This window comes from Notechis scutatus, chromosome 2 (assembly GCF_049901735.1).
Source record: "Notechis scutatus isolate UNSWTSFEM ecotype Mainland chromosome 2, rNotScu1.2, whole genome shotgun sequence".
In the NCBI taxonomy this organism is placed as follows: domain Eukaryota; kingdom Metazoa; phylum Chordata; class Lepidosauria; order Squamata; family Elapidae; genus Notechis; species Notechis scutatus.
The window spans coordinates 11,381,200-11,404,187 of NC_142010.1; the positions used below are offsets into that span (position 1 = coordinate 11,381,200).

The 22,988-nt window shown below is 48.4% G+C and overlaps 1 protein-coding gene across 2 annotated transcripts in view; it reads right to left on the reverse strand.

The window, feature by feature from the left end:
• Window positions 1–842: 842 nt before the first annotated feature.
• LOC113425113 (uncharacterized) overlaps window positions 843–22,988 on the reverse strand; it is a 51,062-nt gene continuing 28,916 nt past the window's right edge. Inside the window, exons 9-13 of one of the 2 annotated variants that reach the window (XM_087952871.1) lie at window positions 18,840–19,286; window positions 17,407–17,775; window positions 14,825–15,499; window positions 11,107–11,795; window positions 843–3,648 (exon numbers count right to left, since the gene is read on the reverse strand). In XM_087952871.1, coding sequence (XP_087808997.1) covers window positions 11,122–11,795; window positions 14,825–15,499; window positions 17,407–17,775; window positions 18,840–19,286 — 2,165 coding nt within the window. In that variant the 3' untranslated portion in view covers window positions 843–3,648; window positions 11,107–11,121. The remainder of the gene's footprint in view (window positions 3,649–11,106; window positions 11,796–14,824; window positions 15,500–17,406; window positions 17,776–18,839; window positions 19,287–22,988) is intronic. The other variant, XM_026687100.2, reaches the window with a different exon arrangement.

The window sequence follows — 22,988 nt, forward strand, 5'->3', positions numbered from 1 at the left end:
TGAGTGTCAATGTTTGCAGAGGGTGGTGGGTTTTTTTTTTTTTTTTGGCAGGTTTATTAAATTTATCCACCACTCATTTGAGAAGACTCTGGATGGGTTTGAAAACGTTTGCAACCCATTTGGAGCACGGAAGCTTTTCTAAACCAGCCTCAAACCTGGTATTGTCAAACTCATTTCTATTGAGGGCTGCATCAGGATTGTTTGACCTCAGGGATGGGCGGGGGGGGGCAGCATGGGCATGGTGGGTGTGGCCAGATTGACATCCCTTGTGTCTGGGGGGGGGGTTGCCTGTCATGGCCCAAGGGTTCCACCAGTGAAAATGGGCTCCCAAACTCCATTTTTCCTGGCAAAGGCACCATGGGCCGGTCCTTCACTGTTTCCAGGGTGGCCTCACGGGCCAGACCTAAGCACCCCCGTGGGCCAGACCTAAGCACCCCCGTGGGCCAGACCTAAGCACCCCGTGGCCAGACCTAAGCACCCCCGTGGGCCAGACCTAAGCACCCCCGTGGGCCAGACCTAAGCACCCCGTGGGCCAGACCTAAGCACCCCGTGGAGCCAGATCTAAGCACCCCCGTGGGCCAGACCTACGCACCCCCATGGGCCAGACCGGGCCAGACCTAAGCACCCCGTGGCCAGACCTAAGCACCCCCACGGGCCAGATCTAAGCACCCCCACGGGCCAGATCTAAGCACCCCCACGGGCCACATCTAAGCACCCCCACGGGCCAGACCTAAGCACCCCCGTGGGCCAGACCTAAGCACCCCCGTGGGCCAGATCTGGCCCACAGGCCTTGAGTTTGACACCTGTCATAAAGGAAAAGAAGAGGCCTTGAGGTTTCAAAGTTGTAAAAAAAATTTATTGTTGAGTGCACCAACAAGCTTTCCCAAATCCGTCACAATTTATACAAGCAAACAGGATTGTGACTTGTACGCCATAACTTTTCCCGTTTTCATTCAAACCCTAATACCTTCCCAGGAATGCATAAGCTAGTTAACTCCAGTTCTTATCTCACACCCAAGAGTAGCTCCCATGAAACCAGGGTCTTCCAACCCTTGGCAACTTTTTCAGATGTGAGAACTTCCAACTCCCAGAAATTCCCCAGCCGGCTGTTATGCTGACTGGGGGATTGTGGGAGTTGCAAGTCCACAGGTTGTCAAGGATCAGAGACTCTACATTAAAGCAATTGAGAATTACCTGGATTAGGAGGCATTTGACCAACTTTCCAGGATCACGAAAAAACAAACTTTATTCAAGCGATTCGGTCACGTTATCTACCTGCTGTCCCTGAATATGTCTAACTTTGGCCATCAGGCGAAAAGTAGAATCTCCATGCAAAGAGGCAGGATACCCGTGCACATTAGCAGCTTCAGGGATCAGGGATAGTAGAAACCAACTTGTAGGCCTCATGGCTTGTACGATGGGTTTCCTGGAATCAAGTCAGTTGTGAGAATCAAAGACTGCTGGACTACGCAAGACACTGGTCCGTATCCCCCAGATTTTTTTCTTTTTCCCTTCTTAAATCCTCCTTGTATTAACAGATTTTTTTTCCCATCCTTTTTCCAGCCTAAATTACAACCCTGAGATTTCCTAACAGTCTCTCTTCCGTGTACTAACTGGATCCAAGTCTGCTTTAGTGTTTCACGATCTGCTTGTTACGGACACCCATTAAAAAACAAACAAAAGTTTTTTTTAAAAAAAAACGAGGAAGGCTCTTGATTCTTGTATTACGATGATAGTTTAAGAAAACTGAAAAGGGGTGGTGGGGGGGGAAAAGATGTCAGGGAGAGCTAAAACAGGAAAATGTACACAGAGTTGCCCATCTGAGTCAAACATCCAGTCAAGCAGTTTTAGTGGCCGCCCTTCTAACTCTTCCTCCTACTCCATCTTGGGCCTTTTACAATGACGTGGCTCCTGACAAGATGGCTGCCGGATCGCGGCTGAAACCTTTCCAGCCAAGAAGCTGCACGTTTTAAAGAAAGTCTACTTCGCTGCCCCAATGGATTTGTTTTAAAGCCGTTTTCCCTAATATTTTGCCCCAAAATGCTTCTCTGCCATTTCTCTTCTGGATTCCTTCAATCTTTTCCCTTGCCAGCTGAAACCACTGAATTCTTTTGACTGTTTCTTGTAGGACTCTGTGACTGTGTCCAGGCTACGAGCTGAGCCGGTGTAACTGGTTTGTTTGCTCTTCAGGCTTTTAAGTTACTTGGGGGGGAGGGAAAAAAAACCATAAAACTTTTCTGTGTGGGAGAAAATGGCCGCCGTCCTTGGCAGAAACACCCAGTGCAGATGAAAATAAAGCTAAAGAAGTAGTTGGGAAGTCCTGTTTCTGCTCAGATGAGGGTGTTGTGCGTAGAAAGATCAAGGGCTGAAGGCCTTGGCTGAAGCTGCAGTAGACCGGAAATAGTCTTACGTCTATAATCCTCCAATGTTCCACTCAACTGCATACTACGTGAAGCCTGGGAAAGATTTTATTCGGAGTATATTTACCAAGAGGTGATTTTTGAAGAGTGAGACATGCCCGCCTAGTAACACACCTCAGAACAAGCCTATCTTCGTCTTAACTAGGCTTCATCAGGTTATATCAAAATGTCAGGTCAAAGAGAACCAATCTGAAAACGGAAATTTTGGCTCAACAGTTAACGTAGTGTCCCTTTTGCCACTTCTTGTGTGGACATATTAGCAATACAACCCCTTCAACTTCTTACTTTCTTGGACTCCACTCTTGTCCTTACTTTTGATTAAGTGGGGAGGGGTGGGGGGGAAGGAAAGAAAGTTAAAATATTCAACAATGTATATTTTAGATAGAGCTTTCCCACCCATACTTGACATGGAATCGCGTGGCATCACTTTAACGGGGAACCTAAGACACAAAACATAGAAAAAAAAGTCTATTGTGACACAAATGGATTTCTTTAAAAGAAACACCTGTTCGCCTTTGGGAAAAAAACAACAACCAACTAAACAATTATTGTAATTCACTGCTCGTTAAGATAACCTTTTGCCTCTATCCAAATCCTTGGAAACAAACTCTTCTTCCAAGCCTTTTTTTACATGAAGCGTCTGTGACGTCGAAGCGAGTTTTGAATTCTGCTGTGAGGCCCAGAAAAATCAGACTTCTTGTGGGACGACGTGAACTCTCTTTCCCATGAAGGAGTATAGAACGAGAGGGTTCTGCAACAAAGAAGGGGACGGAAACCTTGGGGGGAAAAACGGAGGCAATATCTCAAATACTGTTATGCTATTACTGGCTGACAGCAGAGAACGGGCTTCCCACCCTACAGTGTCTCCAGAGACCGTTTCTGAAGTTTCCAAATGTTCAAAATGGACGTCAACATCCAAGAGAGAGAGGATCCGTAAGAAGACGATAAGAGTCGAGCCCCTTCCCTCCTCAAAAAGAAGAAAAAAAAAGAGAGACAGGTTATTGTTGCTGGGTGTTTGATCTGCAGAAATCAAGCAGCGACAGCTTCTTGTTCTGAGGTTGCTCGTCTCTGCCGATCAAACGGTGCTCGCAGGAAGATTGACAGGCCAGCCTCCTCAGCTGCCCGAAGGGGGAGGTTCGTCGGGAGAGAGGTCCCGCATGGTTTTCAAGTGCTGTCTGTCTTCTTTCGCAAGCGATGGACACTGTGCAAGCACATGCGTTTACTCAAACTGGGAAGAGAGAGAGAGAGAGAGGGAGGGAGGGAGGGAGAGAGAGAACGAGAAAGAGAAACAAAGAGGAGAAAGAGAGAGAAAGAAAAAAAGAGAGGAGAAAGAAAAAGAGAAAAAGAGAAGAGGGAAAGAGAGAGAAGAGGGAAAGAAAGACAAAGGGGAGAGAAAGAGAAAGAGAAGTGAAAAAGAAGAGAGAATGAGAAAGAGAAAGAGAAAAAGAGAAGAGAAAGAGAGAAAGAAAAAGAGAAAATGAGAGAAACAGAGAGAGAGGGAGAAAGAGAAAGGGAAAGAAAAAGGGAAAAAGAGAGAAGAGAAGAGAAGAGAAGAGAAGAGAAGAGAAGAGAAGAGGAAGAGAAGAGAAAGAAAGAAAGAAAGAAAGAAAGAAAGAAAGAAAGAAAGAAAGAAAGAAAGAAAGAAAGAAAGAAAGAAAGAAAGAAAGAGAAAGGAGAAAGAAAAAGAGAAAAGAGCGAAAGAGAAAAAGAGAAGAGAGCAAAAGAAAAAAAGAGAAGAGAGCGAAAGAGAAAGAGAGAAAGAGAAAGAAAGAGAGGAGAAAGAAAGAGAAAGAGAAAAAGAGAGAAGAGGGAAACACAAAGAGAGAAGAGAGAAAGAGAAAGACAAAGAAAGGGGAGAGAAAGAGAAAATGAGAGAAGATGAAAAAGAAGAATGAGAGAGAAACAGAAAGAGAAAAAGAGAAAAGAGAGAGAAAGGAAAACAATGAGAGAAACAGAAAAAGGGAGAAAGAGAGAAAGGGAAAGAAAAAGAGAAAGGGAGAGAAGAGAAAGAAAGAGGAGAGAGAAAAAGAAAGGAGAGAAAGAAAAAGAGAAAAAGAGAAGAGAGCGAAAGAGGAAAAGAGAAGAGAAAAAGAGAAAGAGAGGAGAAAGAGAGAGAGAAAAAGAAAAAGAGAGAAGAGGGAAAGAGAAAGAGAAGAGAGAAAGAGAAAGACAAAGAAAGAGGGCAGAGAGAGAAAAAGAGAGAAGGTGAAAAAGAAGAGAAAATGAGAGAGAAACAGAGAAAGAGAAACAGAAAGAGAAAGAAAAAGAAAATGAGAGAAACAGAGAAAGGGAGAAAGAGAGAAAGGGGAAGAAAAAGAGAAAGAGAAGAGAAAGAAAAAGAGGAGAAAGAAAGAGAAAAAGAGAGAAGAGAGAGAAAGAGAAAGAGAGAAAGAAAGAAGGGAATAAAGCAGCAAAATCAGATACAGGTAGTATTCGATTTACAACAGTTCATTTAGTGACCGTTCAAAGTTACAACGGCACTGCTGACAAGCAAAGTCAGAGCCAGCTTCGCCTCACAACCGTGCTAGTAAGCAATTTGCTTAACAACCGCGGCGAGAAAAGTTGTCAAAATGGGGCAATAGCTCACTTAACATCTACCTCGCTTAGCAGTAGGAATGTTGTGCTCGATCGTGGTTGTAAGCTGAGGACTACGGGCCTTATTTGTTTCTATTTCTATTTTATAATGAAGTTCAATGAAACACTTTCAGAAAAAAAACAGCGCTGATTGGCGTAATGCACTCCCCTCACAAATGCGTCTTTTTATCACACGCAGGACGTTCTGAAAACCTTGAATTTTCTAATGTTGCCTCAGGGTAATCGTTCTGAAAGAAATCTTTTCTACCCTCAGCACAACTGATTCACCCGTGGCGGGAATGAGACAACGCACCACAGCCAACTCGTTGCAGGACAATATACCATCTTTCCCCCCAAAAAATAAGACCGGGTCTTATGTTAATTTTTTGCTCTGAAAGACACATGAGGGCTTATTTTCCAGTTAGGTCTTATTTTCAGGAAAAACAGGGTAACAATTATTTCAAATAAAATAAAAAAATACAAGTTTTGCCATTCCAATTTCATTTTGTCCCGCCTTTTGTATTCTTTCTCCTTTTGTTTCTCGTTAACATTCAGTTATAAAGTAATGTAAAATACAAAATGCAAAGCAAATAGGAAAGCAGCGGGGAGGGAAAGGGAAGGGAGGAAAGATAAGAAAACTTTTTGGGAGTTACGATTCATGTTTTTTTAAAAAAAATGGAGATAAAAAAATGAAACCGGAACTTTTCCTTTTGGATCTCATGGAAAAAGAACCGGAGGAAAAATTTAGAACTTTGTTATTATATATGATGACAGCAGCAAGACTATTGTATGCACAAAAATGGAAGGACACTTCGATTCCTACTATGGGACATTGCAGAAGTGGATGGGGAGTTGGTCGAAATGGCAAAATTGACTATTTTGATTGAGGAAAAGAAGGTAGGTACCGTACTTTTGTTTCCACATGGAAACCGCTTCTGAACTTCATGCTTGATGAGGAAAAGAACGAAACTCTGACTTTGGGTTTTGCCATTTAGACTGACAGATCTTTATAGAAATGGCTTGTTCATATTATTATGAAAAAGCAAAAAGCTGTGATTTGATGTTAATGCCTTATTTTACTGTAATAAGAGACAGTCAGAAGTCAGTGTTTCTTTTTCTTATCTTTTCTCACTTCTTCTTCCCCATTCCCTCCCCCAACTGCTTCCCTTTGACTTTTGACTTTTGTATTTTACATTACTTTATAGCCTTTTCATCCTTGCTTTAATGATCCTATTCCACCATTTCTTTGATATTAGTGTAACTCTTGTCGCTGTGGTGAGTTGGCTGTGGCGAACTGTCGTAGACCCCTCCTGAGGGAGTGACCTGGAGCCCTGACCTGGAGCCCCCTGTGGGAGTGACCTGGAGCCTCCTGTGGGAGTGACCTGGAGCCTCCTGTGGGAGTGATCTGGAGCCTCCTGTGGGAGTGATCCCTGGAGCCTGAGGCCTGTGGGAGTGACCTGGAGCCTCCTGTGGGAGTGACCTGGAGCCCCTGTGGGAGTGACCTGGAGCCCCCTGTGGGAGTGAGCCCCCTGTGGGAGTGACCTGGAGCCCCCTGTGGGAGTGACCTGGAGCCCCCTGTGGGAGTGACCTGACCCCTGTGGAGTGACCTGGAGCCCCCTGTGGGAGTGACCTGGAGCCCCTGTGGGAGTGACCTGTGAGTGACCTGGAGCCCCTGTGGAGTGACCTGAGCCTGTGGAGTGACCTGAGCCTGAGGAGTGACCTGGAGCCCCTGTGGAGTGAGTGACCTGGAGCCCCTGTGGGAGTGACCTGGAGCCCCTGTGGGAGTGACCTGGAGCCCCTGTGGGAGTGACCTGGAGCCCCCTGTGGGAGTGACCTGGAGCCCCTGTGGGAGTGACCTGGAGTCCCCTGTGGGAGTGACCTGGAGCCCCTGTGGGAGTGACCTGGAGCCCCCTGTGGGAGTGACCTGGAGCCCCCTGTGGGAGTGACCTGGAGCCCCCTGTGGGAGTGACCTGGAGCCCCTGTGGGAGTGACCTGGAGCCCCCTGTGGGAGTGACCTGGAGCCTGTGGGAGCCCCTGTGGGAGTGACCTGTAGTCCCCTGTGGGAGTGAGCCTGGGTGACCTGGAGCCTCCTGTGGGAGTGACCTGGAGTGACCTGGAGCCCCTGTGGGAGTGACCTGGAGCCCCTGTGGGAGTGACCTGGAGCCCCTGTGGGAGTGACCTGGAGCCCCTGTGGGAGTGACCTGGAGCCCCTGTGGGAGTGACCTGGAGCCCCTGTGGGAGTGACCTGGAGCCCCCTGTGGGAGTGACCTGGAGCCCCTGTGGGAGTGACCTGGAGCCCCTGTGGGAGTGACCTGGAGGCCCCTGTGGGAGTGACCTGGAGCCCCCTGTGGGAGTGACCTGAGCCTGGGAGGTGGGAGTGACCTGGAGCCCCCTGTGGAGTGACCGAGCCCCTGGGAGTGACCCCTGTGGGAGTGACCTGAGCCCCTGTGGGAGTGACCTGGAGCCCCTGTGGGAGTGACCTGGGAGCCCCTGTGGGAGTGACCTGGAGCCCCTGTGGGAGTGACCTGGAGCCCCTGTGGGAGTGACCTGAGCCTGGGGAGTGACCTGAGCCCCTGTGGGAGTGACCTGGAGCCCCTGTGGGAGTGACCTGGAGCCCCTGTGGGAGTGACCTGGAGCCCCCTGTGGGAGTGACCTGGAGTCCCCTGTGGGAGTGACCTGGAGCCCCTGTGGGAGTGACCTGGAGCCCCCTGTGGGAGTGACCTGGAGCCCCCTGTGGGAGTGACCTGGAGCCCCCTGTGGGAGTGACCTGGAGCCCCTGTGGGAGTGACCTGGAGCCCCTGTGGGAGTGACCTGGAGCCCCCTGTGGGAGTGACCTGGAGCCCCTGTGGGAGTGACCTGGAGCCCCTGTGGGAGTGACCTGGAGCCCCTGTGGGAGTGACCTGGAGCCCCTGTGGGAGTGACCTGGAGCCCCCTGTGGGAGTGACCCCTGTGGAGCCTGGCCCCTGTGGGAGTGACCTGGAGCCCCTGTGGGAGTGACCTGGAGCCCCTGTGGGAGTGACCTGGAGCCCCTGTGGGAGTGACCTGGAGCCCCTGTGGGAGTGACCTGGAGCCCCTGTGGGAGTGACCTGGAGCCCCTGTGGGAGTGACCTGGAGCCCCTGTGGGAGTGACCTGGAGCCCCTGTGGGAGTGACCTGGAGCCCCCTGTGGGAGTGACCTGGAGCCCCTGTGGGAGTGACCTGGAGCCTGAGCCTGTGGGAGTGACCTGGAGCCCCTGTGGGAGGACCTGGGAGCCTGTGGGAGTGACCTGGAGCCTCCCTGTGGGAGTGACCTGGAGCCCCTGTGGGAGTGACCTGGAGCCTCCTGTGGGAGTGACCTGGAGCCCCTGTGGGAGTGACCTGGAGCCCCTGTGGGAGTGACCTGACCTGAGTCCCTGGGAGCCTGAGCCCCTGTGGGAGTGACCTGGAGCCCCCTGTGGGCCCCCTGTGGGAGTGACCTGGAGCCCCCTGTGGGGAGTGACCTGGAGCCCCTGTGGGAGTGACCTGGAGCCTCCTGTGGGAGTGACCTGGAGCCCCTGTGGGAGTGACCTGGAGCCCCTGTGGGAGTGACCTGGAGCCCCTGTGGGAGTGACCTGGTCCCCTGGGAGCCTGAGCCCCTGTGGGAGTGACCTGGAGCCCCCTGTGGGAGTGACCTGGAGCCCCTGTGGGAGTGACCTGGAGCCCCTGTGGGAGTGACCTGGAGCCCCTGTGGGAGTGACCTGGAGCCCCCTGTGGGAGTGACCTGGAGCCCCTGGGAGTGACCTGGAGCCCCTGTGGGAGTGACCTGGAGCCCCTGTGGGAGTGACCTGAGCCCCTGGGGAGTGACCTGAGCCCCTGTGGGAGTGACCTGGAGCCCCCTGTGGGAGTGACCTGGAGCCCCCTGTGGGGAGGACCAGTCCCTGATCTGGAGTGACCTGTGAGTGACCTGTGGGGAGTGACCTGGAGTCCCCTGTGGGAGTGACCTGTAGTCCCCTGAGGGAGTGACCTGGAGTCCCCTGTGGGAGTGACCTGGAGCCCCCTGTGGGAGTGACCTGGAGCCTGGGCCTGTGGGGTGACCTGGCCCCTGTGGGAGTGACCTGGAGCCCCTGTGGGAGTGAGACCGACCCTGTGGGAGGACCTGAGCCCTGGAGCCTGAGCCCTGTGGGAGTGACCTGGAGCCCCCTGTGGGAGTGACCTGGAGTCCCCTGTGGGAGTGACCTGGAGCCCCCTGTGGGAGTGACCTGGAGCCCCTGTGGGAGTGACCTGGAGCCCCTGTGGGAGTGACCTGGAGCCCCCTGTGGGAGTGACCTGGAGCCCCCTGTGGGAGTGACCTGGAGCCCCCTGTGGGAGTGACCTGGAGCCCCCTGTGGGAGTGACCTGGAGCCCCCTGTGGGAGTGACCTGGAGCCCCCTGTGGGAGTGACCTGGAGCCCCTGTGGGAGTGACCTGGAGCCCCTGTGGGAGTGACCTGGAGCCCCTGTGGGAGTGACCTGGAGCCCCCTGTGGGAGTGACCTGGAGCCCCTGTGGGAGTGACCTGGAGCCCCCTGTGGGAGTGACCTGGAGCCTCCTGTGGGAGTGACCTGGAGCCCCTGTGGGAGTGGCCCTGTGGGAGTGACCTGGAGCCCCTCTGTGGGAGTGACCTGGAGCCCCTGTGGGAGTGACCTGGAGCCCCTGTGGGAGTGACCTGGAGCCCCCTGTGGGAGTGACCTGGAGCCCCTGTGGGAGTGACCTGGAGCCCCTGTGGGAGTGACCTGGAGCCCCCTGTGGGAGTGACCTGGAGCCCCTGTGGGAGTGACCTGGAGCCCCCTGTGGGAGTGACCTGGAGCCCCCTGTGGGAGTGACCTGGAGCCTCCCTGTGGGAGTGACCTGGAGCCCCCTGTGGGAGTGACCACTGGAGCCTGGTTGGGAGTGACCTGTGGGGAGTGACCTGGAGCCCCTGTGGGAGTGACCTGGAGCCCCTGTGGGAGTGACCTGGAGCCCCCCTGTGGGAGTGACCTGGAGCCCCCTGTGGGAGTGACCTGGAGGCCCCTGTGGGGAGTGACCTGAGCCTGTGGGAGTGACCTGGAGCCCCCTGTGGGAGTGACCTGGAGCCCCCTGTGGGAGTGACCTGGAGGCCCCTGTGGGAGTGACCTGGAGCCCCCTGTGGGAGTGACCTGGAGCCCCCTGTGGGAGTGACCTGGAGCCCCTGTGGGAGTGACCTGGAGCCTCCTGTGGGAGTGACCTGGAGCCCCCTGTGGGAGTGACCTGGAGCCCCCTGTGGGAGTGACCTGGAGCCTCCTGTGGGAGTGACCTGGAGCCCCCTGTGGGAGTGACCTGGAGCCCCTGTGGGAGTGACCTGGAGCCTGTGCCTGAGCCCTGAGTGACCTGGAGCCTCCTGTGGGAGTGACCTGGAGCCCCTGTGGGAGTGACCTGGAGCCCCTGTGGGAGTGACCTGGAGCCCCCTGTGGGAGTGACCTGGAGCCCCTGTGGAGCCTGACCTGGAGCCCCTGTGGGGAGTGACCTGGAGGCCCCCTGTGGGAGTGACCTGTGAGTGACCTGGAGCCCCCCTGGAGCCTCCCTGGGGAGTGACCTGGAGCCCCTGTGGGAGTGACCTGGAGCCCCTGTGGAGTGACCTGGAGGCCCCTGTGGGAGTGACCTGGAGCCCCTGTGGGAGTGACCTGGAGCCCCTGGGGAGTGACCTGGAGCCCCCTGTGGGAGTGACCTGGAGCCCTGGAGCCCCTGTGGGAGTGACCTGGAGCCTCCTGTGGGAGTGACCTGGAGCCCCCTGTGGGAGTGACCTGGAGCCCCCTGTGGGAGTGACCTGGAGCCCCCTGTGGGAGTGACCTGGAGCCCCTGTGGGAGTGACCTGGAGCCCCTGTGGGAGTGACCTGGAGCCCCTGTGGGAGTGACCTGGGAGCCCCTGTGGGAGTGACCTGGAGGCCCCTGTGGGGTGACCTGGAGCCCCCTGTGGGAGTGACCTGGAGCCTCCTGTGGGAGTGACCTGGAGGCCCCTGTGGGAGTGACCTGGAGCCCCCTTGGGAGTGATCTGGAGCCTCCTGTGGGAGTGATCTGGAGCCCCCTGTGGGATGACCTGGAGCCCCTGTGGGAGTGACCTGGAGCCCCCTGTGGGAGTGACCTGGAGCCTCGCCAAAACTTACTCTTCTCTTCGGAAATCATTTCCGACATTCGGAGCATCTGTGAGGTGTCGCTTCGTTGTGCAGGTTCTGGTGATCGCCATCGTAGGTGAAGTTCTTCCCACATACAGTACATTCATGATGCAGCTCCTCTGCTGAGACTTTTGGAACTGGTGCTCGTACTTCCTGGCTGTCCTCTTTTCCTCTATTTTTGGAATAAGCAAATTTTTCCAGCCGAGCCCGGAGTGATAGTTCTGGAGTATTTTTCTCCTTCGTTTCCTTCTCTCCGATGTTCTCGTTCATTTTCATCTCTCCTATGTTCTCCTTCGTATCCTTCTCTCCGGTGTTCTCCTTCGATTCCTTCTCTCCGGTGTTCTCCTTCGTTTCCTTCTCTCCAATGTTCTCCTGTGTTTCCTTCTCTCCAATGTTCTCCTTCATTTCCTTCTCTCCAATGTTCTCCTGTGTTTCCTTCTCTCCAACGTTCTCCTTCGTTTTCTTCTCTCCAACGTTCTCCTTCGTTTTCTTCTCTCCAATGTTCTCCTTCATGCATTTTCCCATTTTCTGGCGTTTCTCAGCTGCTTTTTGCCTTTGCTGACGCTTGTAATTGCGCCATTGTTTCCGCAACGCTGCTATGTTCGATGTGGTTAGTGCCGGCGAATGACGACCTATCTTTTTCAGCTGGACTTGAGTGGTTTTCTTTGGTTCCTCATAACCTGTTGAGACAAAGGAACAGCCTAAATGTGAGATGGCCAGGAAAAAAAGGGGTGTCTCACAACTTTAAGAGGTAGGAACTTCAATTCCCAGAATTCCCCAGTCGGCATGCCTGAGAAACACTGGCCTAATGGAACTTTCTATTAATAGCAATAGCACTTATACAACACTCTACAGCAGGGGTCCCCAACCGCCGGTCCGCGGACCGGTACCGGTCCGCGGAACAAGTCTTACCGGGCCGCTGGTTGCTGGCGCCGCCATCTTTTTGGTAAAAAGTGCTTCCGGTGAGCTTTTCCGGGTGAAAGCTCACCGGAAGCACTTTTTCATCAAAAAGATGGCGGCGCCAGCGCTCGGTGAGCTTTTCCGGGTAGAAAGCCATTTCTACCGAAAAAGCTCACCGGAGCGCTGGCGCCGCCATCTTTTGGCGAAAAAGTGCTTCCGATGAGGTCACCGGAAGCACTTTTTCGTCAAAAAAAGATGGCGGCGCCCAGTTGATGCCGGTACCGGGCCGCGGCGCCCAGCTGATGCCGGTACCGGGCCGCGGCGTCAAAAAGGTTGGGGATCACTGCTCTACAGGGCTTTTACAGCCCTCTCTAAGCGTTTTATAGAGTCAGCATATTGCCCCCGCAACAGTCTGGGTCCTCATTTTACCCACCTCGGAAGGATGGAAGGCTGAGTCAACCTTGAGCAAGTAAGACTCGAACTGCTGGCAGTGGGCAGAATTAGCCTGCAATATTGCATTCTAACCACTGCACCACATAAATACAGGCAAGAAAGCGTAACATTTCCAAAATAATGTTACTTGTAGCATTGTAACATCTGAAAGGGGATGTTTTAAATTTCTATTAGACTTTCAAAAATTATACTATACAGTTCAGTATGAAGCTTCTTAAATATATTAAAAGGTAAAGGTTCCCCTCGCTCATACGTGCTAGTCGTTTCCGGTTCTAGGGGGCAGCATTGCTCATCTCCGTTACAAAGCCAAAGTGCCAGCACTGTCCAAAGACATCTCCGTGGTCATGTGGCCGGCATGACTAAACACCAAAGGCGCACAGAACGCTGTTACCTTCCCGCCAAAGGGGTCCCTATTTTTCTACTTGCGTTTTTTACATGCTTTCGAACTGCTAGGTTGGCAGAAGCTGGGACAAGTAACGGGAGCTCACTCTATTACGGGGTGCTAGGGAATCGAACCGCCGACCTTTCTGATCGACAAGCTCAGCATCTTAGTCACCGAGCCACCGCGTCCCTTCATTAAGTACATTAGTCCTGTGTGATTAGCCCTGTCCATTCTTCATTTCCACCAGCTGTATTTCATGCAGAATATCTATCTATCTGGTCTCTTAATGACCTGATGGCATGTACAGGTAGTCCTTGACTTATGACCACAACGTGGGCCAAAATCATTAAGTGACTCATGTCCAATTTTACACCATTTGCCACAATTGATCAATCACTTTCATTTCCCCAAAACCAAATTCAGTAAAGTCAAACACCTGTTTTAAACATCTATTGTTATTCATCTATCCAATCTCTATGGCTGCCCAACTCAAACAAGTGACTCCTTACAAATTATTTGTATACAGCCGTTAGTATAATTTTTAAATCTGAATTTTCAATTTAAAACAAGGTGGATTATTTTAGGGAGCTTTTTTCTTGTGAAGAAAATTTCAGGCAGTCCTTGACTTACGACCACAATTGAGCCAAAATTTCTGTGGCTCAGTGAAACATCTGCTAAATGAATTCCCCCACCCCCCACCCCCATTTTATGGCTTTTTTTACCACGGTTGCTAAGTGAATCTGGCTTCCCCAAATTGACATATGCGTAGCCATCTTATTTAGCTCTATCGTATATTCCTTTTCTTTTTTCCTCTTTGCTAGTTACGGGGGTGTTGGGCTTGCCACATTCCTAAGGTGGGAGGAGTGGAGATAGTGAGGGTGGTTCTTCTTCCCATGGGAACAGAAACTGACCCTGATGAGACCTGGAGGTGGAGATCGATGACACCAGGAAACGTTGATTTACTTCTATTGGGGAATGTGGCTTTTGGGGGCTGTTTCTAACTTCCAATATTGTGTGGTGTAATTCCGGGTTGTGTCAGATCCGGAATTACAACAGACTTTGCCAATTTATATATTGACTGTTTCCTAGTATGATTGATTGCTTATTGTACCCTATGACTATCATTAAGTGTTGTACCTGATGATTCTTGACTCTTGACGAATGTATCTTTTCTTTTACGTATACTGAGAGCATCTGCACCAAGACAAATTCCTTGTGGATCCAATCACACTTGGCCAATAAAGAATTCTATTCTATTCTATTCTATTCTATTCTATTCTATTCTATTCTATTCTACTTTATTGTCTATCTCTATCTATCCATCCATCTAATCTACCTTCCTATTATCTATATCTATCCATCCATCCATCCATCTAATCTACCTATCTACCTACCTATCATCTACCTATCTCTATCCTATCTATCCATCCACCCCTCAAATCTACTTACCTATATACCCATCCAGCTATCTACCTATTCTCTCTCCCTCCATCCCTATTCTGCACTACTATTACTATTAACCTTCTCATCACTCCTTATCACCCATCCCCTCCCGCTTGTGACTGTATGACTGTAACTTTGTCGCTTGTATCCTTATGATTTATATTGACTGTTTCCTAGTATGATTTGATTGCTTTCAATGGTCACTCCACACAACCAAAGTACCAGCAAAGGAGGGGGGGAAAAACTCCAGAGAGGTTCCTGAGACAGGAAGTCTAGTCCTGCCAAGAATGTAATAAGGGTTAACAGAGAGGCAGTTTCTGTAAGCAACACCAGAATGTTTCCTTCCTGCCTTCCTTACAGGATTAGCCCAGTAATTTCTTCTAACAACCGGTTCTCCAAACTGCTTAGAATGTTAACAGCCGGTTCTAGCGAATAGGTAGAGAACCTGTAGAATCCCACCCCTATATATAGCTGAGCGAGAACTACGGGTTTACACTTAAATCAACAAAGGGTTCAAAATCAGGCACTCACTTCTGTTTATCTCCTTATCGTGTGTGAAAGAGGGCCGTCGGATCCTAAACTCTTCATTGTTAAGGCTGTGGATTCGCTTATGCCTGGAAAGATTGGAGCTCCTCTTGAAATCTTTCCCACACTCGTCACATATGTAAGAGGTCTCCCTTTCTCCCGCGTGGGCTCTCATATGCAGGAGGTGAGTGGACAATTTATAGGTTTTGTGTCCGCATTTGGAGCAAGTGTATTTCCTCTCACCTTGGGGGGCTTTTAGCCTCTTCATGGGTTTCTTCCCCGGCTTGTGTGTTTTCAGATGAAGTTTGAGGAAGGAAGGTTGGACGAAGATTTTCTCGCAATCCGGGCACTTGTAAGGCTTCCCGTTTGGGTGAGCCCTTTTGTGACGCATGAGATCCGACAGGTAATAGGTACGATGCCCGCAATCCAGACACAAGTGTTTCTTCTCGAGACCTTCGTACCGGTTTTTTTTCACCTTCTCTCTGTGAGGGATGGCTTGGCCTTTTCCATTCCGTTCCCTGGAACGGAAGGGAAGCAAGGAGGCCTCCAACCGGGAAGCCGCAGAACTTGGAGGAGCGGCAGATGGGGAGCGTTTGGATGACCTCTTTGGGCCATTCTGCAAGCCCGCTTCTTGCCGTCCTGGAGGCTTCTTCCCTAAGAAATTGATCAACTCCTCATCATCTGTGGGGGGAAAACAGAAATTATTCAGATTGTGGAAAATAGTTTGGGGGGGGGGGGAGAGACAAAACCGAGCCCTGTTCCTACTTCAGATTTAATCATTCGTTAAAGCAGCAGCCAGGGATTTTCAAGTTCATCTCTGCAGCCAAAATAACCTTAACAAGGAAAGAAATGTATTTTCTTACTCTGCCGTCAGGCCCAGAGTTTATATTTGACTCCACTGCCCTTGAACTCAAAACCCTTCCTCTGACTTCCCTGTGCAGGCTTTTCTTCTGAAATTTCTAAGAACAGAGTGGAGTTTTGCTGGATAGAAACTGCATTAAATGGCTCTGAGAATGATTCTAATGTTGAATTCCCATTGCACACCGCATCTTTATGTGGATGGACAGTTCCCACCAATCGCACAGGTCACAACCACACCAAGGCATGAAACTCAGTCTAGCCATACATAAACCAAGAGGAGGACGGGTGGCAGCTACGGCCCCTTTACAACCTGTGGTCTTCAACTCCCAGAATTCCTGAGCCAGTTGTCAAAGGGCTGTTATCCCAAAGGTGCTTTTTCGGGAGGCAACTGGACTTTCTGGTCTTTCTCTGAAGACGTTCTCGCTTCTCATCCAAGAAGCTTCTTCAGCTCTGACTGAAGGGATTTTTATATCCCTTGCAGACAGCTGGTCGTTGGCATCCTTTTAAAGAGTCATTGATGCCACTTGGAGGTTTGTTAATGTCCCCAAGGTCACCCAATTAGTGCAAATAGGCGGGGAGCCTCCTTGGAATTGTTGAAAGGATTGTGTTGTAGATTGGAGATAGGGGATGTCGCCTGCCTCCACCTCTGTGACCCCAAAGACACAGACAAAGCTCCAAGTGGCATCAATGACTCTCTAAAAAGAATGCAAAGGACCAGCTGTCGGCAAGGAATATAAATCTATCCATTCTCCACCGTCCAGTCAGAGCTGAAGCTTCTTGGATAAGAAGCGAAACGTTCTCAAAAAAAACAAAAAAAAAAACAAACTCACAAATGCTACAAATGTCGGAAATGATTTCCAAAGAGAAATTGCCTCCTGAAAAAAAAAAAAAAAAAAAAGCACCTTTGGGACAACCATGACCTGGATGACTGAGAATCTCTGTAGACAAAAGGGCCATCAGTTGCACACCCATACCCTATGGCAGTGGTGGCTAACCTTTTTTGGGGGGCTCCTGTGCCAAACATTGTGTGCACGCTTGCATGCTCGCGCTCGCGTGCCAGCACCCAGAAGGCAATACGCCCCCCTCGCATGCACACGCAATCCCCACCCGCCCACCTATGCCCGCCCCCTTACCTGAATTGCGCCTCACAGGTGCTTTTCGGCTGGTTTGAGGCTTTTTTTTCAGCCTCCCAGAGGCTTGAGGAAGGTTTCTGCAGGCTTTGCAGGCCGAATACTAGGTCCGTTTTGTCACTTCCAGTATTTCCGGAAAAACAAGAAGTGATGAAACGGGCTTTGAAGGCCGAAAACTAGGCCCGTTTCATCACTTCTGGTATTTCCAGAAAAAAACAGAAAGTGATGAAACGGGCCTAGTTGTCGGCCTGCAAAGCCTGCAGAAGCCTTCCTCAAGCCTCTGGGAGGCCGAAAAGGCCTCAAACTGGCCGAAAATCAGCTGTGAGGCGCGCACATGCGCCGTGAGGTAAGTTTGCCTGCAGCTCGCGTGCCGGCACAAATGGCTCTGCATACCACCTGTGGCACACATGCCATAGGTTCGCCATCACGGCCCTATGGCTTCCCTTTCCTGGACAAAGGACCCTTTAGCTGATAACTGTTGGAAACAAAATGGTGACTCTCTAAACCGCTTAGAGAGGGCTGTGAAGCGGAATGTAAGTCTAAGGGCTATTGCTATTTATATATTACATGTAGTAAGGACCACCAATTTCTACCTACCACTCAGCGTCACATCACATTCGGCAATAACAACGTTGGGCACCGGCGTTTGCTGATGGGTCTGCTGATGTCTCATGAGGGTTGAGGACCATCCAAAGGAGTTCCCGCAGTCCAAGTATCTGTAAGGTTTTTCCTTGTTATGGACCCTGAAATGCTTCAGAATGTCCGACAATTTTTCAGCTTGGTAGCCGCATTTGGTGCAGGCATGCATTGTCGTGTTACGATGTTTGGAGGCCTCGTTCGCCATTTGTCCTTCCTCCTGAGAGACCGTCGGAGGAAGTTGATCATCGCAAGGTGGGTATGCCCCAGCTTCCTCTTCCAATTTGATGCTTTGTTGGAGGGGTCCTGTACTTCTCGGCTCTTCTTCCCCTATAAAGGGACAATTGACAATTTTAAGATAGGCAATGCTGTGAATCTTATCAAGTCTAGCTAAAAGCGGCGGATCGGCTTGCTGGTTCAAATCACAGTGAATGTTAGCGCAATGAAGGGAAGGCCATAACAAACCTGGAAATGAATCCAATCTGAAAGCAGCTTTTTACCAATTGTTGCCCAAGGCGAGAAAGAACAAGCACTCTTTAATTGGAATCGTAGCTCGGAGAGAGTGCATGGGGACTGTTCTCTAATTTATTAACAACACACACACACACACCTGCCTTTCAGAATAAGGTCTATCCAGCAATTAAAAAGCCAGGAAAAAAAAAAGACCCTTCGATCAAAAGAAGGAAAAAGGACTCGGCCTTCGTCCACCTGCTTTTGGGGGAAGAAAAGATTAAAAAACAATTCAGTAGGAAAATATCAATTGTATGTGTTTTGGTTTTTTTTTTGAAAACATAAAAGTGATTGTACATTTCTCTACCTGTCAATATTTATTGTTAAAAGTGTGAATTTCATATCAAAGGTCTAGTAGACCAGGGGTCTCCAAACTTGGCAACTTTAAGACTTGTGGACTTCAACTCCCAGAATTCCTGAGCTAAGATGACTGGAGGAGGAATTCTGGGAGTTGAAGTCCACAAGTCTTAAAGTTGCCAAGTTTGGAGACCTCTGGTCTAGACTCTAGATCCTAGTCACTAAGTCCTGAAAACCCAACACTGCCAGAAGTTAATTTATAATGTATTGCGGAGAGGAAGAAAGTACAAGACGAACAATTCTGCTATATAAAGACCGATGGGTTTTCTCGCCACATAGCCAACATTTTTACTGGTAAGCGTTGAATTCATAAAGAGGACAAGAATAAAGAATGTTGGCAACAAGATCCTGAAGAGCTCTCTCTCTCTCTTTCTCTCTCTCTTGGAGTGGAATGGTAAGAAAATTGCTCAGGGTAGATAGAAAATGTCAGATTCAGTAAAAAAGGCCAACATAATAAAAGACAGAGAGGCAAAAAAAAAAAAAAGAGAGAGAGAATGATTCATTATTAGCCAGGTCATCACACCTACCTCGACAGGGAATCTTCTCCTCTGCAAAAATAGACTCGAAAATGGGCCTCTTTTTACGACATGCAGTGCCTTTCTCATGTCGACAAAGATTAGATGGACTGCTGAAGGCTTTCCCACAATCAGAGCAAGCGTAGGACCTCTCCCCTGTACGGACGGTCCTGCGTTCAATGGTTTTGGAAAGCTCGGTAGCTCTACGGTCACAAACATCGGGGCCCTTGGATTTCCCTTTCTGAGGGCTCGGGAGTTTCTTCAGCATCACCTGTAAGGTTTTCAGCCCATACATTTGAGAGCGCTCCACTTCTTGGGACTTCCTCGGAGGCAGCCTGGAAACGGGGTTAGCCTCGCTGACAGCAATCAGCGAAACCGTAGAGAGCTCTCCCAGCAATTCCAGAGGAGACTTTTGCGCCTGCGTAGAATTGCTTTGGCCCTGATTAGATTCACTGGCACCTACGGGAACAAATAGTACAACCACCTGCATTAGCAATAGAAGGGAGAGGGGAGAAAGTAGAGGTGGAGGAGGAGGAGGAGAAACGACTTCTGGGGAAGAAATGGAAAGCAGAGAGGAGAAGGGTGGCAGAATCAAGAACCAGTGAGTAGACCAGCTATTTGTCATTCCTCTCCAGGCAAGGAGAGAGCTTGAGATGGCCCTCAAGTGCTCTGGACAGCTGTACCGCATGAGGAGATGATAAGACCAGCGGTCACCAGTAGCGTTAAAGCAGTGGGAGACGAGAGGTTCCCATCCTTGTCCAAACCACGGTCGGTGCCGTTAAGAGGGGACTGGGTTTGAATGACATCCTCTTTGAATCATTTTCAAAAATTCCTTGTTCACTGCTTTTCAGATCGTAGGAACCTTCCAAATGGCAAGATTGACTACCTTGGGTGAGATTTCCTTCAATCCTTAGCGAGAGAAGTTTTAAATACAAATAAAAGGACTTAATACTTTTTTGGGGGGAGGGGGAATAAACAGCCGTGGGGTGATTAGAACTTTTGATTTTGGAAAGTTACAAACCGACTAAGTTTCCACGTGAATTTGAGAAAAAAAAAAGATTCTCAAACGAATTAAATAAGAATCCTTCCTATGGGAAACGGCTGTTGTTTTGAATACTTTAAAAAGAGAGAGAGAGAGAGAGAGAGACAAAATGGCATTTTAAAAACCGGACACTAGACAGAATCAGAAGGAACTGAATAGTACAATTAAAGAAGAAAAACCCTTACAATTTGACTTACTATTATTACAGAATGGAACGATGCTTTTAACCCTGGACATCTTGAAGGATATTTGTGAACAATGGGCCCAGATTTCTTGAGAAATTCATTTTAAGGGTCTGCTTCTACAGACAGACTATATTTAAAAGAGGTTATTTGAAGAGAAAGAAGTTTTACCTGACAAGATTTTAAGGTCATCCTTCTAATCAATGAACTCGGAGAAGTCAGGACTCTTGATAGTTGGATTAGGTTCAGAAAGTCCTTTATTGAGTATATCGTTGTTGGCCATTAGGAAGGTGAAGCTAACTCTAAATCACTTAGGAATAAGTTAAAAGAATAGGACACTCCCCTCCTCTGTCTCTTTTAAGTCACATGGGCCAATCAGATCAGCCACAGATTCCCGCTCAGCTCCGACAGGTGTCCGTTGACATAGCCTTGGTTCTGTTAGATGTTTTGACTAGCAGTTGAGGGACCACATTCCTAAGTTCCCTCATTTCTCCCCCACCCGGGAATGGCAACCAAGAAACCAAAAAGAATGAAGCCTGAGAAAGCCTGAGAAAGCCTGTTTTGCCGGTTGACAATTAAGACTGATCTGAAAATGGATTTTAAAATAATAGGCCGCAGCAACGATGTGGAGAAAGAAGTTATCCTGGATACACAAATGAAACTGGCTGAAGGGTAACACAAAGGAAAAGAATTTGACCTGGATCATTTTCTTACGTTGGGATTTACAAAAGTGACGTTAGAATTTAGAAAACATTGATGAGGAAAGACAAGCAAAAATGACGGGGGTGGGGAAATCAAGCTCTAGGACATTATTTGAGGGGAGGTAAGCGTCAAGATTATTAAAAGTATAAAGTTAAAGGAAATAAAAAGTTCAAGATTGTTAAAAGGAAGGAATGTAAAATCGTTTTATTTAATCAAGGTTAAAATAGATATGTTGTTATTTCCAGTAACCCTTAGTGGACTTTGGCTGACCAAGACTAAAAAATGAAGCTTTTTTTTTTTTTAAAAAGATAGATGAGATGAGATATGGGAAGAAGAGAACATTTATTCTAGTTTAAGAAAAGGTGATGAGTTACTAAAACTGTTTATACCTGTATTACCCCAAGAAAAGGAATTTTTTTTTAAAAAAAAAACCCAAATGAATGAAGACAAACATTAAGAAAGTCATCCGATAACATTAACTGAACAAGTCATGCTGGCTAGGGAATTCCAGGAGTTGAAATCTACCCATCTTAAAATTGCTGAGGTTGAGAAATCGTGATTTCAGACTCTTCCGGTTTGAAGTCTCTTCGGCGACAGACAGAAATCCGCGATCGTGCGCGGTTTCTGTCTGGGCTCGCCACTGGAGCGCCCCGAGCCGGCTGGTTTTGGGGCTAAGCCACCTCATAGAGGTGGTGAAGAGGGGGGAAACCGCCAGCAGGGTCGAGGAGAGCCACATCTCTCCTCCTCAGCTGGCCATTACTCCCTTTCCCGAAGGCGGTTGCAGCGGTGGTCAGAAATGGCCACCACAAAGAAGAACTTGACCAGAAAAGAATGTGCAGGAGGAAGATAAGAAGTGAAAGTTTTGGCTGACCGGGTTAAACTGTAAAAGCAACAACTAAGGTACCGTGGAATTTAAACTTACAAAAAATAACATCGCTCCCAAAGAAGAGTCGGAAGCAGCGAAGGAAAGTGAAAAGGGAAAGGTTGGCTTTTTTTTTCTTCTTCTCTCTCCTTCCCTATACTGACAACTAAGAGACTTAAATAAGAAATAGGAAAAATCCACTTTGACTTCAATAGGCAATTAAGCTGAAAATAAAACAAAATGCCAAAGGGATAATAAAGATTTCTGGACATCAAAAACTTTCTTTTTCATAAGCAGGAAGGGAGAGAAAAAGAATAAGGGCAGGATCTGGAAGAGGGAGGAGAGTGCCTGGAATTAAAAATAATCTAAAGTAAAACTTCAACAAGACTTCTAAAAGGTACAATTTAATTGAAACTTTGCAACTAAATAGTAACCCCAGGAAGAGAAAGTGAAAAAAAAGAGCAAAAAAGAAACAGCTTGCGTGTATTTGGATTATTTGGTTATCTTTGGATTTTTGGTTATTATATTTGAATGACTAAAATCAATCAGGTGGTTGTTTAAAAATTTATACAATGGCACCACTTCTGGATGAATTGAAAATGGAGCTTAAAAAGTACAAAGAAGATGCACAAGAAGGTAAGGGTTCTTTTGGCTTCGTTTTTCAATTCTTAGAAATGGAGATTTGGAACTATGAGAAACAACAAGAAACGACTGCAAAACAAGAAGACTGGGACAAAGAAGAAGCCATCTTTAATGAACAAGTAATTTTATGTGGGGAAGAAAAAGGAAAGGGGGGAAAGAGAATGGAGAATTTAAGACTTAAAAAAACAACCAAAGAAAAGAAAAATAATTTGAAAAATAAGTATAATACTGGAAAGCAACAGAAAAGGGGAATACAGAAGAGAGAAATAGAGGTAGAGAGACAAGGGGGTAAAAAGGGGAGAGAGAAGGAGAGGGAAGAAGGAAAGGAAAAGAAGTTACAAAGGACCGGAGCAAGATATAGAGAAACAGGACCTATTTAGAGATAATGGGTGAAAATCTAACTGAAAAGGGGATTCTGTAAAGGTACATAAGATTGTATTGTTATATTAGTAATAGAAATAACTTTAGAAAATTGGAAACAATGTATGATGTAATTTAGTGAAATGTTTGAGAATAAAATAAGTGAAATAAAATAAATGAGAAAATTGAATTAGGAAGGAATGGGAACATTTTAATTAGTTAATGTTTTATAAAATATAAGTGAAGAGGGGGGGGAATTAACTATGGAAAGCTTATAATTGTTCCCATAGAAATATGATATTTAATTGAAAAGTAATGTTAAAGATGTTAAGACTTTAATGAATATTAATATTAATGATGGAATTGAATTG